Source organism: Gymnodraco acuticeps, unplaced genomic scaffold, assembly GCF_902827175.1.
Source record: "Gymnodraco acuticeps unplaced genomic scaffold, fGymAcu1.1, whole genome shotgun sequence".
In the NCBI taxonomy this organism is placed as follows: Eukaryota; Metazoa; Chordata; class Actinopteri; order Perciformes; family Bathydraconidae; genus Gymnodraco; species Gymnodraco acuticeps.
In genome coordinates, this window is record NW_022991930.1 from 1 (window position 1) to 17,600 (window position 17,600).

At 40.4% G+C, this 17,600-nt stretch overlaps 1 protein-coding gene across 1 annotated transcript in view; it reads right to left on the reverse strand.

Annotated features, from left to right (window-relative positions):
* Positions 1 to 147: 147 nt before the first annotated feature.
* Positions 148 to 17,600, reverse strand: part of sema4c (sema domain, immunoglobulin domain (Ig), transmembrane domain (TM) and short cytoplasmic domain, (semaphorin) 4C) — a gene marked incomplete at its 3' end in the record, with an annotated part of 94,624 nt that continues 77,171 nt past the window's right edge. Inside the window, 5 exon segments of the mRNA XM_034200236.1 lie at positions 148 to 267; positions 1,226 to 1,322; positions 2,032 to 2,130; positions 5,114 to 5,176; positions 15,223 to 15,377. Of these exon segments, the coding sequence (XP_034056127.1) occupies positions 148 to 267; positions 1,226 to 1,322; positions 2,032 to 2,130; positions 5,114 to 5,176; positions 15,223 to 15,377 (534 nt within the window).

Genomic DNA, 17,600 nt, shown 5'->3' on the forward strand with positions numbered 1-17,600 from the left:
CTAGAATAAAGCTTTGACTCATTGGTAAGAGGGGGTGGTGCTAAGCAAACAACCATTTTGTTCCATCCCTTCCTTCCCCTCTCTAATTGTGTTGGCCGGTTTACCTCTTTCTTTGTCTTTGTCTTTCTAATGTCCGCTTTAACTCACCATTGAGCCAGGCGGGCAAGTATTCGCTCTTCATGCTGTAGTGCTGTACGCCCAGATTCCTCAGAATCACTGGCTCCGTCCCCAGGAAGTTGTTGAGCGTTGCCGAGTACAGCTCCTTATCTGTAGCAGAATGCAAGCGTTAGTTTAATTCTGTTCTTGTACAGGCCTGAGAGGACATTGGTTCAGCCGGGAGTCACAAAAGGAGACGGAGAATGGATGTGTATTGGGTTCAGCCGGGCTTTTCAGAGCAGGGAATGCAGCATGCAACGTTAAATTGGACTCCTGGACTCTCAGTGCAGTCGTATGGCTGCAAAACAGATGGGAAATGCTGCAGGAGCAGTTTGTGGAGATTTGATGGACATTTAATGCCTCCGTTAGAGCTGTAAAAACATGGCGCAGTTCACTTTAGTGTTCACAATGCTGAGATGGAACAACAAGCGCTGACGGTGTGTTATGGTTGATATATTGAAGTGAATGCATTTCCAGCTAAGGATGTATCATGCTTGTTGAGTAAACCTGACACTTAAATGATTGTTACACTTGTTCGGCAACACTTAAAAAGGACATATAATAAAAAATCCCACTTTTGTAGTGATTGTGCCGTGCGCTACATTTTGATATCTGCAGTGCCTTATAACCCAAAGCAAGGCAACCAAGTCAGTGTTTGGGGGGTGCTTGGAAAAGAAAACATGGGAGTTATCAAGCCATTCACAATTGGCTTCCCTTTCTATGTCACAAACAGGCTCATTACATGATGCTGCCCATCATCTGAGCATATCAACCAATGGCTATGCAATATTAAACCAAGACCAGGTTCAACATTTTCTGGAGGGAGGCTTAAAGAGACATGTGGTGCGTGAACAGAGCGTTTCAGACAGAGGATGAATTCAGGTATATTCAGAAAGATAGTGTGAGAAAAATACTGTTATTTTTAACATTAAAGCATGTGCACACATTATTTTGGAAGCCTCATTTACAAGTACCTGAACATTTGCAGTACAGTATATGTCCCCTTTATTTGTATTTGGAGTACGTACAAACAGTAGTCTGGTATTTAAAGTATGCGCTTATTACTCACCCACTATAAGGCCAGTGTGCCCTTTGGCAGGGTCATATGGGCATTTACCCTTTCCATCCTCCAGGTCTGCAGGATTCAGGGTAAAAGAGTCTGCGTTCTACAAACACACACACACACACACACACACACACACACACACACACACACACACACACACACACACACACACACACACACACACACACACACACACACACACACACACACACACACACACACACACACACACACACACACACACACACACACACACACACACACACACACACACACACACACACACACAGGAAATCAGGCGTTTGTTTTTCTTGGTCAGTGTGCGTTATGACCCACATGACACAGCTGCAAGCCCTGTGTGTCCGTTAAAATGACCACGGCTTCACCCCACGTCATGTTGTCCTGTCGCATCAGCGTCACATGTTTGCACACACACACACACACACACACCCACGCCACTTTTTTCTATTACATTTTTTTCATTTTATCACACAGTTCTCTTAGCCTGTGGTCAGATAAAAGTTGACACCTGTCAGCAGCGCACGACCAAAATAACTCTGTCTAGACGCACACGCACACACACACACACACACACCACACACACACATACACACACACACACACACACACACACATACACACCCACACACACATACACACCCACACACACACACACACACACACCACACACACACACACACACACACACACACACACACACACACACACCACACACACACACACACACACACACACACACACACACACACACACAACACACACACACACACACACACACGCATGCTTACCACATAGGTGCATTTGGGCTGGAAGGCGTAGGTGCCGCAGGTGTAGAGGTGTGTGTGGTTGTAGCTCTGCAGGAAGCGGATGTAGTTGAAACACTCGGTCTGTGGAGAGGAGGAGGAATTGTTAGAAAGCTGCTGTTTGTCCTCTGTTGAGGTGAAGCCCATTGCACCATGGAGACTCTGTATGCTCACACACACCTCTGAGACTCAGCTTAACTGTAATGCTTCAATGCGACTGCTTTTGAATCTTCATAACCTTGAGACTAGACCGCGTTACTCATGATTAACTTTCTCTTGGCAGCGCCATTCTTATATATGTGGATGAACAAATGGTGCAGAAATATTAGGGACACTGAACATTTGGCAGCCTCCAAGAACAGTCATTTATTTTGAGTAAGTGTTCATTGTTATAATCAACCAAGACCCACAAGACTTTTTCTTTTTTCAGGATTGGGATATAAGAAACACATCACTATGATTTCATTATGTGATTTCTTGTGTTTTATTGCATCTAGTGGGTCTATTTCTTCCATAAAAAGTACTTTAAAAGGCACAATTTCAAATACATTAAGTTCGTTTATCATCTCTTCCAAATCATCTCCTGACAGCATGTCTGACTCCCTCTCAATATTTTTTATAAAAAAGTTCTGCCTCACTTTCTGTTTCCTGAAATATGGAAAATAAGATGTTAACTCCCTCTCTAAAAATACGTGTTTAAAAGGCTTAGAATGGACAAAACACTAAATAGTTAATATAATCCAGTTAAGACTCAACATTAATAAAAAACATCCAATGAAGAACATAAACAATATATATTTATACATTTGATCATTGAAGTCCCTCACAGCACTACAGTAAAATGTGTTTTCTGCAGACAGCACATGTGCCTTGTGTGTGTTACATCACTGGAGACATCAGGATGGACTTCCCACACTACTTTAGGACTCAGATAAAGTGCCCGCAAGGTGTTTAAAATCAGCGCTTGAGTGTCATGTCCTCCACAGAGGAAAGCAATAATGTCTCAGAAGGAGAGGACGTCACTTAATAGATGATGTAACCACATTATCTAAATAACCTTTACACTGCGACAAAAAAGGTGACAGGATGTTTCCATTCAAAAGATTTGTGGGTAATTAACAGTGTAAAATATGCAGCGTTTCCTGGGCAGTGCCCTTTAATGTGATGAACAATAAAGCTCTTTGAATGGGATTGGAAACAGATGCTCACACATGATGCTCCAGGAATGAATAATTCAGTGCGTCCACTTGATGTTGCCTCTGCAGCAGCAAAATAATATCTGCCTCTCACGGCTGTTATAAGAGCAATATGATTTTGTTTTAATACATCTTTACAGAGCCTGTAATCAGCGAGGATAATCGGGACGAGATGCATCTGGCAGACGGTCCTCTTTCAGGCGACTACATTACATAAAAAGACTAATCATTGAGTATCTCGACGGGCAGTGTAAACACCATATGCTTATTCATTCATGTTATAAATAGGACATGTGTGAACATTCACTTAATACAAGTAGCTTTAAATGCACTTTTGCTAGCATTTTTGATGACATGCACCCAAGTATCCTGATCACAGGGCATCACGCTGCATTTTAACAACCATTCACGCCCCAACACGAGAAGTTATGACATGTTTTAATTCAATTTGAGTTAAAGAAGTACTCCTACTAGGTCCTTCTGTTTGAAACCACATCAAAGGTAACTGTTGTGCAACGAGAGGTTTTCAGCTTCGTCTCTTAAACGTCTGTGTGTTTCTATAAAATATTAAACGAGACTCCTTGCAGATGTACTTTATGCCCTGTAAGCAGTGAGGAGCCGGGGCGGAGAGGAAAGAGAGTGTTTTCCCTTTCAGTTACAAAACAAACAGTGTAATCAGATTACTGGCACATTTCTAAAACTTGGGGGTAAATAGCAGGATAATAGTGTTAGTATACAACTAAGAGAGCATGTGTATGTATATGTTCAGATGTATACTTCTACTGCCTTAATCTGCTTCATGGTTTTCACTTTCTTTGGTTCATTTTTTCTGTTTTTCATTTAGCAGGTGAACCTATATGTTCAAACAATAGTGTGTGTGTGCTTACCTGTGAGTATTAAACTAAATCGAAGCAGCTCAGATTTGATTTCTGCCTGTTTAAACTGTGCTCATGTGTTTCATTGTTGGTGTATAGGCTGAATATGCTTCATGAAAGGCAGCTTTTCCTAAACATAAAATCATTTTTGATCCTAAATATCTTGGTGTCTTCTTTTATTGTTCTGTTTTCTTACATAATGGATAAAAAAAACTCTCCTATTGATATTTATTTTCTCTTGTATTTATTCACATTGCATTTGATATTGCAATAATCCCAAAGTAATGGAAAGTATTCAGGTTGGATTATTATTAATAATAATAATAATAATACACAACACTTATATAGCGCTTTTCTAAAAACTCAAAGACGCTTTGACAGAGAATAAAATGAAAAAATGAAAATAAATACATAATGAGATTACAGATTAAATGTTCTCTATTTAGAGATAATGAGTCATTCTAACTGATTACATTTTAAAGTAACCCTACCAACTCTGATCACAACTGATGGTGAGAGCTTAGAGTTAATACTGAACTACAGAGAGCTACTCCTCTGTTGAATATATTCATTTCATATTTGGAAAAAGTAGATCCACAGAAATGTTTTATCTGATGAAGTCTTCTTTTCATTACGAGAAGCTAATGAATATTTAAAAAGGAATAGTTTTCCTGCTGAGAGTCAGCTGAGAAGCCACTCTCATGTCTGTGTGCTCGTGTGCTGTATGTCAGACTCTCGCTGCTGCGGGACTTTCCCCTCTCTTTTTGTTGCTCGAGACAAAACACTTCCCGGATCGGGCCCACCTCAAAAGTTGCTGATGCTGCCTGGAAGACGCTGTGAGCTAATGTAATGACTGGAAGCCTTCCAGTTAGAAACCCTTTAGACTGACTTGACAAAATGTAATGGAGCAAAGTGAAGTGTATAAACTACTGGCGTATAAACTCCTGTACACGTGGCCTTGAGAAAAGCAGGTAATCCCCAGAGGATGCGTGTTACCTGGTTGTTCTTCCCCTTGGCCACACACTCCCTCTTCTTATCCTGCGGAGCCGGCCACTCGATCTGAAGAAAGAAAGACACAGATGTGATGAGGAACATGTCGTCTACAGGGAGGATGCTGTCTGCCTTTTGCCTATTTATCATTTTCTAAATTAACCACACAATCTTCCTAGGTTGGCCGATGACCAAGGGAAAACAGCACATTAATGAACCTTAATTAGAGCAGATTGACTCGATTTGCTGCACAAAATGGAGATACAATGTTTTTTTAATTAATTGGAGGACAAGGTTATTCTTCACCTTGAACCAAAGCCATGGTTAAAAGTCTTTTCATTACCACTGTTTTCCTATGATAACAAGTAACAATTGAGATCACAAGCTATGTATGTCATCCTCTCTCAAATTACAAATGTTGTTTCCCCAAAATGACGGCATATTGGCCAAGACCCATAACACTACATTAGATGTTAGACACTTTTATTCAAAGCGACTTACATACTTGTGTCTTGCCCAGGGACACAACGACATTCTGACTGCAGTGGGGTTTGAACCTGTGACCCCCTGATCCCCAGACAAAGGCTCTATCCACTGCCCCACACGCCTCCATAACATTTTCAATATGTCAGGATCCCGAGAAAAAGACTCTACCCGAGCTCTCAAGCGATTGTTAATTGGAGATGAAAACATTTATAACTCCCGATCTCAAGGAAACTTGAAAAGTGAAATCCACCTTGAACTTAAGTACGGTGGCCCTTAAAGGTCATGTTTCGAACAATCTATAACCACCCTTTGCCCATGAAAGTTATTAATGTTATCACCACTAACATTACAAATTAGTTTGATTTATAAATCATTGTTTACTCGTGGCTTTGAAGTTATGTCATTATCCCGAGAAAGTTTCTCTACTAGAGCTCTCAGGACATTTGTTCTTTCACACCGGAGTACTTTTCCCATAGTTCCGATAGTCCCTGGGATTTTGCGTTCACACCAAAAAGATCTGGAACTAGAACTTTTTTTTGCGAACCTTTTCACCCCTTTTCAGTCCCTGCTAGAGAGCAGGTACTTTCCTGCGAGAAAAAGGTTCCCATTTCTGATTGGCTGGGCGAATTGCAAACCACGCCCCGTAAAACTCCGAAAGGTTTTGTGAAGCCGCCATTGTATTTGCTGGCATTAGCATTATTAGCATTAGCCCAGCGCACCAAGGGAGAGAGACTAACTTATGGCAAAAAAAAATAAAACATGGGAGCGGTGGAGATGAGGAGGTGTCGGCGTTCTGGCGATTTACTCGGAAGGCTTCAGTAGAAGCTGCTGGGAGTCCCAGCTTCTAAGCCAGTCCCTAACTCCGGGGACTTCCGGCCGGGGACTTCGGGTGGCAGTATACGCCGTGAAGTTGTTTGCGGCCTGCCAGTAAACCCAAAGAAGAAGAAGAAGAAGTGACGTTAGCGGCTTCATTTGCGTAATCTTCCCTCAGAGAATTTATTCCGGTGTGAACGCGATCGGCTCTTTAGTTCATGAGAACTAAAGAGTTCTGGTAACTAAGTACGGCAAAGTACTTGGTGTGAAAGCGCCTAATGACATAAATAACTCTAGATCTTGAGAAAACAAATAAAAGTAACTTTATTTCACAGGAAAACAGAGGAAATACGATTGAACCGTGGCCATTCAGGGCTTCCGTACTACAGATACAGATAAGTAAATAGCTGCATTTCTGTTAAAACATGTAGTAGGCTACAGAGGAAGCAAATAAAAAAAACCTTCTGTCCATACTTAACCTTAACCTTTCCAGTAGCTGATGCTTTTTTTAATGTCCGTTTGACACATGGCTGAACTTTGCTCCCTGCATTGAGGTCCAACATATCAAGTGTGTTTACTGAGAGGTTTCCACACCATTAGCAATAATTACACTGGTCATTATAGACAGAGAGCCGCCGCACATGCAGAATTAAACTCTGATTTACTTGGCTGCGCTTAAACCAAACAGCAATCAAACAATGGGTCATTGCCATATACTGCGGTGGTAGATAAAGTACACTTTAAAAACTTGACGAATGATATACTAACCGTCATATATTATAATATATATATATATTATTATGATAATATTTCAGGGGAAAGTCAAACCTCTGAATGTCCACATTTCATTCTCACAGTAGACATGATAAAGTTATACGTTAATATTTAATAACTGAATTAATGATTACGATGACAGATTACCTGCAGGATGTGTAGTTTTAACAAATGCACTGGAGTTTTTAGAGAGAGACAGGATAAAATGAAGCGGAGCAACACCAGAAGTTTTTTTTGTGACTTCTAATTTGTTCCCAAGGGATTCTCATTTGTCACAAGTCGGTGTCTAATGAAGAAATGCACTTTTCATTTGCTCCACACAGATCAGTAATGTAATAAAAAAAACTGGCTGTCGCAGGATTAATGTCTAAAAGCATAACAAGACAATGCCATGAATATCCTGTACCTCACGCTACACACAGATAGCCTTTCCCCCCATTAGTGTCTATGGAAACATCTTAAGAGTCTTTGTGAGGAATAGGATTGTAGGGTTGAGTTAAAAATAAAGCCTAACGGATGAAGCAACAACCTTTATTTTTGCAAGGAGTGCTGTAACGTGGCTATACTTGTTTCCGCATTTAAAAGGTGCATGTGTTTTCTCCTTCAGTGTTGGTGCAAGTAACGCAGTCCACGCTCAGTCCATTAGCTAATGAGTACAAAGATAACAATGTTTCTCAAGTGCTGGTTCAAATTGTACTATACAGATGGTCCCGAAAAAGAAATGAATAGAGCAAGCGGTGGAAAGTACATTTACTCTAGTACACTTAAAACATGTTGTTTTACTGCGCTTGAGTATTTCATTTTATGCTACTTTATACTTCTACTCCTGTATATCTCTTGGGATGAATATTGTAGTTTTTACTTCACCGCATTTATTTGTCAACTTATCGCAAATTTGATTATTGAGATTACATTACATGTCATTTGTTAGACGCTTTTATCCAAAGAGTAAGAGTACTGTGGGCAGTCCCCACAGGAGACATTTCAGGTGAAGTGTCTCGCCCAGGGACACAACGACATGCTGACTGCAGTGGGACTCGAACTTGCTATCCCCTGGTTCGAAGTCCAGCACACTATCCACTGAGCCACAGCCGTGTGTTAGTATGTGTTATAATCAACACATACATTTGACTTAAGTTATACCTAGTCAATTCACGAGCTACACAGCAGTATATACATTAAATAAACTAGGTCCATCTTCACTAGCTGCAACAAACAATAACATATTGTCATTATGCATCAATAATAACAAATATATACAAAAAAACCGTAGGATTTGAGCCTTGGCAGGCCATTTACATGCACAAAAAACAATATACCACACTACAGGGAAGGGACAAACCAAAAAAGCATAATAGGTCCCCTTTAAGTTACATTTAGTATGCAGGATTTATACACATTTTACATTATTTCTATACAATGGTATTACAAGTTTTACTGAAGTACTTCTTTCAGCATTGAGAGTAAGATAATGTGAACCGAATTAGAACAACATTTCCAGCATTTAGTACTTTTTAAAATGCTGAAGCAAGGTGAATTACCGTCGCAAATGTAGTCAAAATTGGATCAGCGGTGTCTGAGGTATACCACACGGGACGACTGAACAAAACTAATAAGTGAAAGAATGAAAAACAATCATCATGGGAAAGAAAGTAACTAAATAATCTAGGAGGAAGAGCTTCAGAAACCAACAGGAGCGGCCTGTCCCAACAGAAAAAATAAGTGTCTTTAAAGCAGTGAAAAATCCCCAGAAAATGGGAAGAAAGTTGGACATGAAGGTAATGAAGGAAGACAGCAGGGAGGAAATAAAGGGAGGAAGGGTGAGGAGGGGGGAGAGTGACAGAAAAGATGGATATTCCCTCATCTTTGCTCAGTTCTGTCATGTTTCTGTATCGGCTCTTTTCTCTGTACACAGCACACTGGAGGCTGACAACAGGTGGCCTTATTATTACTGTAAGACGCATTACACTCACTGAATCAGCCGTGTGTGTGTGTGTGTGTGTGTGTGTGTGTGTGTGTGTGTGTGTGTGTGTGTGTGTGTGTGTGTGTGTGCGTGTTAAACAATTCCCTCCCTGCTGCAGGCCGCTCACACCTTAATTGGACTGCTGTAATTGTATTGATTGCAATATGGACCAATTATAAAGGGAGCAAAGCAAAACCAGATTGAGTCTCGGAGGCTTTATCATCTCTGCGTGTGTAAAAATCAGGTCAAGTGAAGGGTATTTATAGAGTGCTGTTAAACAAATAGGGTTGCCACGGAGGGACATAAGAAGATACACAGATTAAAACTATAATACCAGGGATGCAAACTCATCAGGTATGAAAAAGGTGACAAGGATCCGAGCCCCCCGACCCCACGGAATATCGGCTTTAAAATGAGGAATAACAGGATTTTAGCAGTCAGAACAACTAAAGCAGCAGGTAATAATAACAGAAACGCTAAAGAGTCACATCTAATAGAAATATATAAAAGCATTTATTTTAATTGTGTAGCAGTCAGTTTATAATTCTGGCAGCACTGTTGAGCATTTTGAAAATGTATTTTCATGCCTCTGTGCAAGGCTTAGTCTTTCTATCTGTATAGCCACTGGTGTGAAGTAACTACGTTCATAAACTCAAGTACTATACTTGGGTACAATTTTGAGATACTTGTACTTTATTTAAGTATTTCAATGTTTTGCTACTTTGTTCTTCTACTCCACTACAGTTCAGAGGTACATGGTGTACTTCTACTCCACTACATGTATTTAATACCTTTAGTTACTTTACAGATGTGGATGAATGATGTAAAATCTAATCAAGTGTTGAATCAGACTTTAGTTCCACCTGGAGTAAATCCACCAGCTACCCTGCAGTATACAAAGTCATTCAAACTAGCTGCACCTTCACCAGCTTTGAGAACACTTTAATGATCAATCATTATAAAACATATCATATATTTTATTCTGAAATGGACCAATCTGCACAACGATTACTTTTACTGTCGCTACTTTAACTATATTTTGATGATAATACTTTTGTAGGCTACTTTTATTTGAGGAACATTTTGATCGCAGGATTGTTCCTACATTCTGGTCCTTCTACTTTTACTCAAGTACAAGACCTGAGTACTTCTACTTTTACGGAAGTACAAGATTTGAGTACTTCTACTTTTACTCAAGTACAAGATCTGAGTACTTCTACTTTTACTCAAGTACAAGATCTGAGTACTTCTACTTTTACTCTAGTACAAGATCTGAGTACTTCTACTTTTACTCACGTACAAGATCTGAGTACTTCTACTTTTACTCTAGTACAAGATCTGAGTACTTCTACTCAAGTACAAGATCTATACTTATACCACCTCCGTTTATAGCCTATGAAAAAAACCATTAGAAAACTAAGGCTAAAGCTAACGTTAGCAGATAGTGAAAATGTATTCTTTCACACACACATACGGGTTTTGGGCCGAGGGCGACACCGTACTTCGGTATCCGCCATTTCACACGAGGTGCAAGCAGAATATCATAGTCTATTGCCTTAATCAATATAGTCAACTCTAAAATACCACATATATGCATTGGCATGATAATATTATTGTGACAAGTGGGGTTTCCAGAAGATAGACGTAGATGCTGCCAAAATCGACCGAAGGCCACTTTCGAGAGTCGTTTTTCCATACATCTGCAGGCAGTCAGCACACAGCTCTAGTTTACGCTGGTACCGACCTAGAGCACACCCCTCAAGTCCAGAGATGTAATCCGAAGACATGCAGCGATTTCTTCGGTCGTTAATTCAGAAAAAAAACCTAGTGCGCTCTGCCTGGCTCATACTTGCCAACCCTCCCGATTTTCGTGGGAGACTCCCGATTTCATTGCCCTCTCCCGGTTTCCTCCCGGGGTCATATTTCTCCCGCATTTCTCCCGATTTCTGACAAAATCAGATTTACTCAGGACTCTTTCCACTCGGACTTTAATACAGCTACACCATTGTTTGGTTTCCATGGTAGCGCGTCTCTTTAGTAGCGTGCGCAACTGAAAGTCTGAGAGGGTGAGGCAGATAGTCACATAAAACAGAACAAGAATCGACAACACGACCCTCTGCTCACTCCTCTCCTGTAAAATACAGGTCCAGCCCACATATGCTCCATCAAGGATGGTGCTACAGGCTGCAAGACATTGCACTTACAACTACAATAAGCATGTTAATGTTAATCTAATACAGCTCCCCCCCCCCCGCGGTGGTTTTGAAATGCTCCCGATTTCTGAGTTCTCAAGGTTGGCAAGTATGCTAGCTGTTTATATTAGCACCTCCAGGATATTTGCACCTCCAGAAAAATGGCGTATTTATATATATGGCGCGCGTTGCATTGTGGGTAGCTTGTGACATCACTGTGTGTGAAAGAATGCTAGCTAGCTAGCTCAACGATAATATTGCGACAGAAACACTTTTCAGTGCACATCACGCTCTGCGCTCCGACAGGGAGCTCTGCTCTGAACACCTGAACGGCCCGTTCTAACAGCTGTTCACCAGCGGTCCAGTCTGTGCCACAGTGACTCCGGACCACACAGTTAATATTAACGAACGCACCCGTAGGTAATGTAGTTGTTGAAGCTAGACCATCATCGCGGAGCAGCAGAGCCATGAAGGCTATGAGCCACGAGCAGAGCCGACAGGAAGACTCGAGCACACAGCTCGCGCTTCATTATAATATATAAAAAAAGAACACCATGCGTGTCATGATGGCACATAACAGCTCGCGGCTGCAGATTACTCCGGGTCCCAGACCCCCCCCCATACCCCAAAAATATTTGTATTGCAGATCTACATGAATCACACAAACGACCTATTTTGGGTTCAAAATGGCGAATTTCGCCGAAAGGTGACAAGTTTGCATCCCTGAATACATATGATTGAATGAGTGCATCGTAACGTGTGAGAAACAGGGCCGGTGGAAGTTGGCGTGTGTGTGTGTGTGTGTGTGTGTGTGTGTGTGTGTGTGTGTGTGTGTGTGTACGCCCACAATGTTTGTGCTGACAGAAGTGAAATACTGGAGCCAATAGCCACGCATTTTAATATTTGGCAGCGTCCTCGCACTATTACTGTAGAAGGCTTTTAGTAGGAGATAACATACATAACTTAAAATAAAGTAATAACGTGTTAGAAGACATCTGAACTCATGAGATCATATAAAATCCATTCCCTGATTAACGATGAGTCATTACATTTTAAGACCTTGTTTTTGTAGCTGGATCATATGCATGTTTAATGGCTCAGAGATGAAGTATGTAATGTATGGACACAAACTGAGAACATTCAGTTTTGGTTATTATATAAATCCAAAACACTACACATAATGATACATCAATAGTTTATATTATGGGTAATAAATAATCACAATGGAGTTTAAAAGAGACATCCTTCAGACATGTTGGATTTACAATTGTTTAAATGAAATACAGGACAATAACTACAATTGTAATGAAGCTCAGCGCAAGTACAAGCAGGAAGACCAATATCCTCTGTCTGTTACACGTCATACTGGAATGTGGACGCGCCGAGTGATCGGGGGCGTCACTCCCCAGCTAACCAATCACTTCCCCCTATCTTCACAAGCCTATCATTGCACCCGCTAACCCCTTTAAATCTGCTCTTCCCTCTCCGTCAGCTGTCATTTCAGGTGACAACGCGCAACCCTCCTCCACCCCTTCGCCTCCTGTCTCCTAATACAGGGCCAAGCTAAAACCTTCCCCCTTCAGACCAGACCGAACTACTTATCACCACCACCAGTGTCTAGACCCCGGGGGGTTTCATCGGAGCGGTTTTTCCCCTCCTGAATGATCATCCTGCAAACCGGGGCCTAATCGCCAAACACCATTCCATTCACTCGTTATAATCTGTCAATCACTATTTCATTCATATTATGTGTCCCGGTAATAAACGTGTATTTCATACATCACGTCTCTCCTGATTGAACTGCTATCCTGAGCTGCATGACATTAACATCTTTAATGCAAGAGACATTTGCTACATTGCAGCAAGATATTGAAAAACAGATATTATTCAAAAATAAATTAATGTAATGTCACACAAAATATTCACAGACTTCTGTTTTGCAGGTACTATGTTGGAAGTTGATTTAAGACATTTTAACAACAATTAAGGCCTTATTTTTTAATGAATTTGATGCCTTTCAAAAATGTTTAAGCATCAGCGGGACCTGTACTGACTTTCATCATATAACTGCAAATTCAGTCCACGAGTTATAATCATTGATTTAAAGTCTCTAATAGACACTAAAGTATTTTAAAAGACAAGCTAACGATTGGCTAACCTTTTCACTAAGGTAAAGGGAAGTATCTTCATAAAGTTATCTTCCTCTTCAGATACACTTTTAACAATCTTGACATATTTCGTTTTTGACTTGTTGTATTTTGTTTCAGGGTTACTGATACTGAGTTTGAGAAAAATGCTTTAATACTTTGATTCGAGGTTTGTTTTTAACTTTTTTACATTCAATTATTTTATTCAAGAGAAAGCAGTTTTGGTGCTCTGGAAAGGTTGACATTGAGAGCTCTTAGCTGACGGCAGTCAACACATTTTATTATTCTTCTGACCCTTTAGGGATTGCACTTTAACACATTTTGAAAAGGCATTACTGCTTGACAGATATCCATTAAAAGCTTGTTCAAGGACTGAAGATTTAATAAAAGAAGACTAATAAAAGACCAAACAACTAGTGTGACTCAGGCGACTTTATTACGGCTCTATACTCGTCTTCCATTGTTCGCCACAAACAGTTTTTGTGTGTGTTTTCTCAAATGCCCTTGGGTTAAGAACTGACACCTAACATTATAATAAAGGTCAGTCAAAAGGCAGTAAAGACAAAGTGTGGCAGAAGCAGTTTATTTGTCCTGCATAGCTGAAATGTTCCCATGATAATGATATCACTGTTAATATCATAATTGAATTTGGTGTATTTAAATGAAGTATTTGAAATGTGTGTTTATCTCCGCAGTGCTCTGTGGAAGAGACAATGCTTTTTTGTCCCCGGACTGTCCATCATGACGCTCTGTGATATTAAATCGTATGTGTTATCATTTTCATTTCTCACATAGCCTTTCAGATTGTGTGGGCGTTTGCAGTCAGTCAGTGTTTAGAGGAAGTGCCTCCATTTCTCCCTGAACTCTAGTAAACCCAATTAATTAAGGTTGTACAATTTGGAGTAAGATATAATAATCTGCGATTATTTTGAGAGATATTGCAAATGCGATACAATTTGAGGGAAGGACGATTCTTGAAACATTATTCATATTATCATTAAATCATATATTATATAAAAAATGTATATTAAGTCTGTAGAATAGCTTCACGGCAGCACCACAATACTTCATTTGAAATGATATTTTGACATATTTGACCTTAACAGACAACTGTGTATACTGTGATTTGTATATTGCAATTGTCCATATTGAAGTTTTGATAACATTTTCATTAATTCTGCAGCCCTACAATTAAAGAGTCATTTTTTTAAAGTAATTATGTGTTTATCCTTTTATATTTATTATTATTATTATTATTATTTCTCCCTATTTTATGTATTTGCTTTTGTATTTAAATGTATCTTAAATGTATTTGAAATGTATTAGATATTTTTAATTATTTAACTTTTCTTATGTATAAAATAATATACATATAAACTGTATATTATTTCAGATTTAAGGAATCAATAAGGCATGTTTCCAAGTTTGGTTCGACTTATACTGCCTGTATTTTGTATGTATTGATTGTTGTGCTTGTATCTTAATGTATAAATGTGTCTGTTGATTGTGTAAAGGATATACATATTGTATACATATTTTTATATATATTTGTATTTTTGTATTTGGGATTGTGGGAAACGGTATTTCGATCTCTCTGTCTGTACAAACAACCTGAAAGATTGACAATAAAGTTGACTTTGACTTTAAAGAAATAAGTGTTGAACAAACTACATGGATGGAAAAACCAGGTCAATAAAAAAAGAAAAGGTAGAAACAATAAATGAAATCTGGGTGTGTTACCTGAGGCCGCAGCTGTCTGTTGATGTTGTTCGGGTCGAGGGCGAACAAGGTCTCCCGTGCTCCGACGTATAAAACCCTCTCGTGGTCGGACAGCGTCAGCATGCTGTAGTTGAACACTCCCTGAACGCTGAACCTCGCCATGCTGTCCAACACATCTGGAGAAAATACACACACACACACACACACACACACACACACACACACACACACACACACACACACACACACACACACACACACACACACACACACACACACACACACACACACCACACACACACAACACACACACGCACACACACACACATGCACACACACACACACACACACACACACACACACACACCACACACACACACACACACACACACACACACACACACACACACACACACACACACACACACACACACACACACACACACACACACACACACACACACACACAGGCTTCGTCACATCACTGATTATACACTCGCTGCAAAGTAGCTGGGTTCCTCCCCACTGATCTGTTGACAGATGACAGAATCAAAGCTGAGAAGAACATTTCACACATTGGTTGACGTCTCGGCTTATTCGCACCAGTGAGCCTCGCCCACTCCACCGCTGCCACCTTTAGCTTAATGTCATCCATTCTGCTCGCTCTGTACACAGTCGACACACACACACACACACACACACACACACACACACACACACACACACACACACACACACACACACACACACACACACACACACACACACACACACACACACACACACACACACACACACACACACACACACACACACACACACACACACACACACACACACAGCTTCCAGACCCACAACCTGTGAGAGCTCCAATCTAACACCATTTACAGTAATCCAACATTGGTGAGAAACTTCAAAACAACCTGTCAAATATACCAGAAAAACGGACTGTAAAAATATCTGAAATGTACTGTTTAAATATGGAAATGAGAAAGTATGCATTAACTGTTCCCCTCAGCTCTATTTAGCATTTTTAAAAACACAATTATGCCTATTTTGTTCGGTCTAAACACTCTCATCAGCGTCCTTTCAACAGGCCACATGTAGCTATTTTTTCAATGGAAACGCTTTGAAATAAACCCCATGCACCTGCCCTGGACTACAAAGCTGAACAGGAGAACCAGCAGCTAGCTTGTGAATAAAGCATTTCGCAGATAAAACGCCAGAGAGTTGTTTGAGAAAAAAACAATTGATGGAATTTATGTATATTAGCCAGGTGGGCAGACACATGAGTGAAAGGAAATGCTAACGATGAAACATTTGAATGTTTACAACTTGTGGCACTGCCCCCATGTGGCTAACAAAATCAGTTAAAGGACGCTTCACTTGACACACGCTCGGCATCTGTCGGCATCTGCCGGCCGCGCGACGGTAGAGCGTGCACGAAAATACGCACATCTGCCACGGGAAGCACAGGGAGGTTGATTGCGACCGAATGGAGCCAATAACACCTTTGGGGAGCTGTGGCCATTCGGGAAGCGATTTTAAAAAGACCCCCCCCCCCTACACACCGCTGCCCTGCTCGCCTCGTACGAGTGTCTGTTATCCTCCTATTGTCTTCGTTTCCCCCCCTTACTTTGGTGTTCGCGGTCCTGTTTGAACTGCTAATACATTAACACAAAAACCATTAATCATCACCAAATTTAATTTAACACCCTTTCAAACTGTAAATATTGCATCAGACTACTGGTACACATGAGAAACTGCAGTAAATATACAAAGAACAGACACTGAACATGTATTGCGTGTGCCAGGTGTGATCCATGTGGGGGGATGGGCACATAAGAGCGGGAAATGTGTCAAATTGTTCTGTGTGTGTGTTTGTGTGTGATTCACATGGGGGGATTGGGCACATAAGGGGGGGAACACATCTAGAGTATGTGTGTGTGGATGTTTGTGTGTGTGTTTGATCTGATCCGGATGGTAACTAATTCCTTTTCTTTATGGCGGTCATTTTTGACCGGGAACACCATGGGTGTTACAAAGTTGACTAAATCATCCAAAATCCAATGAAAGTGGTGATCAGCAATTGTATATGTTCAAATGTCTACTGAAGGATATCATGAAGCCTTAATGCAATCGAATGTAAAACAAAAAAGTTACGATTGATGAAAGCAGTAAATCGGTCAGATTTGACCCGAAGACAACAGGAGGGTTAATGCAGGTTGACGTTTTTGCAAGCAAGCCACTATAGCTTTATGTATCTATTTTTGCAGATGGTAAACTAACTACATCAGTTCAAGTGGCAAACATATTAAGTTTGAGCCAATTAACACCTCTGCTGATATAGGTTTGACCACCACAGTAAAGTATCTTGTTCAATAATTGACATTTTATAC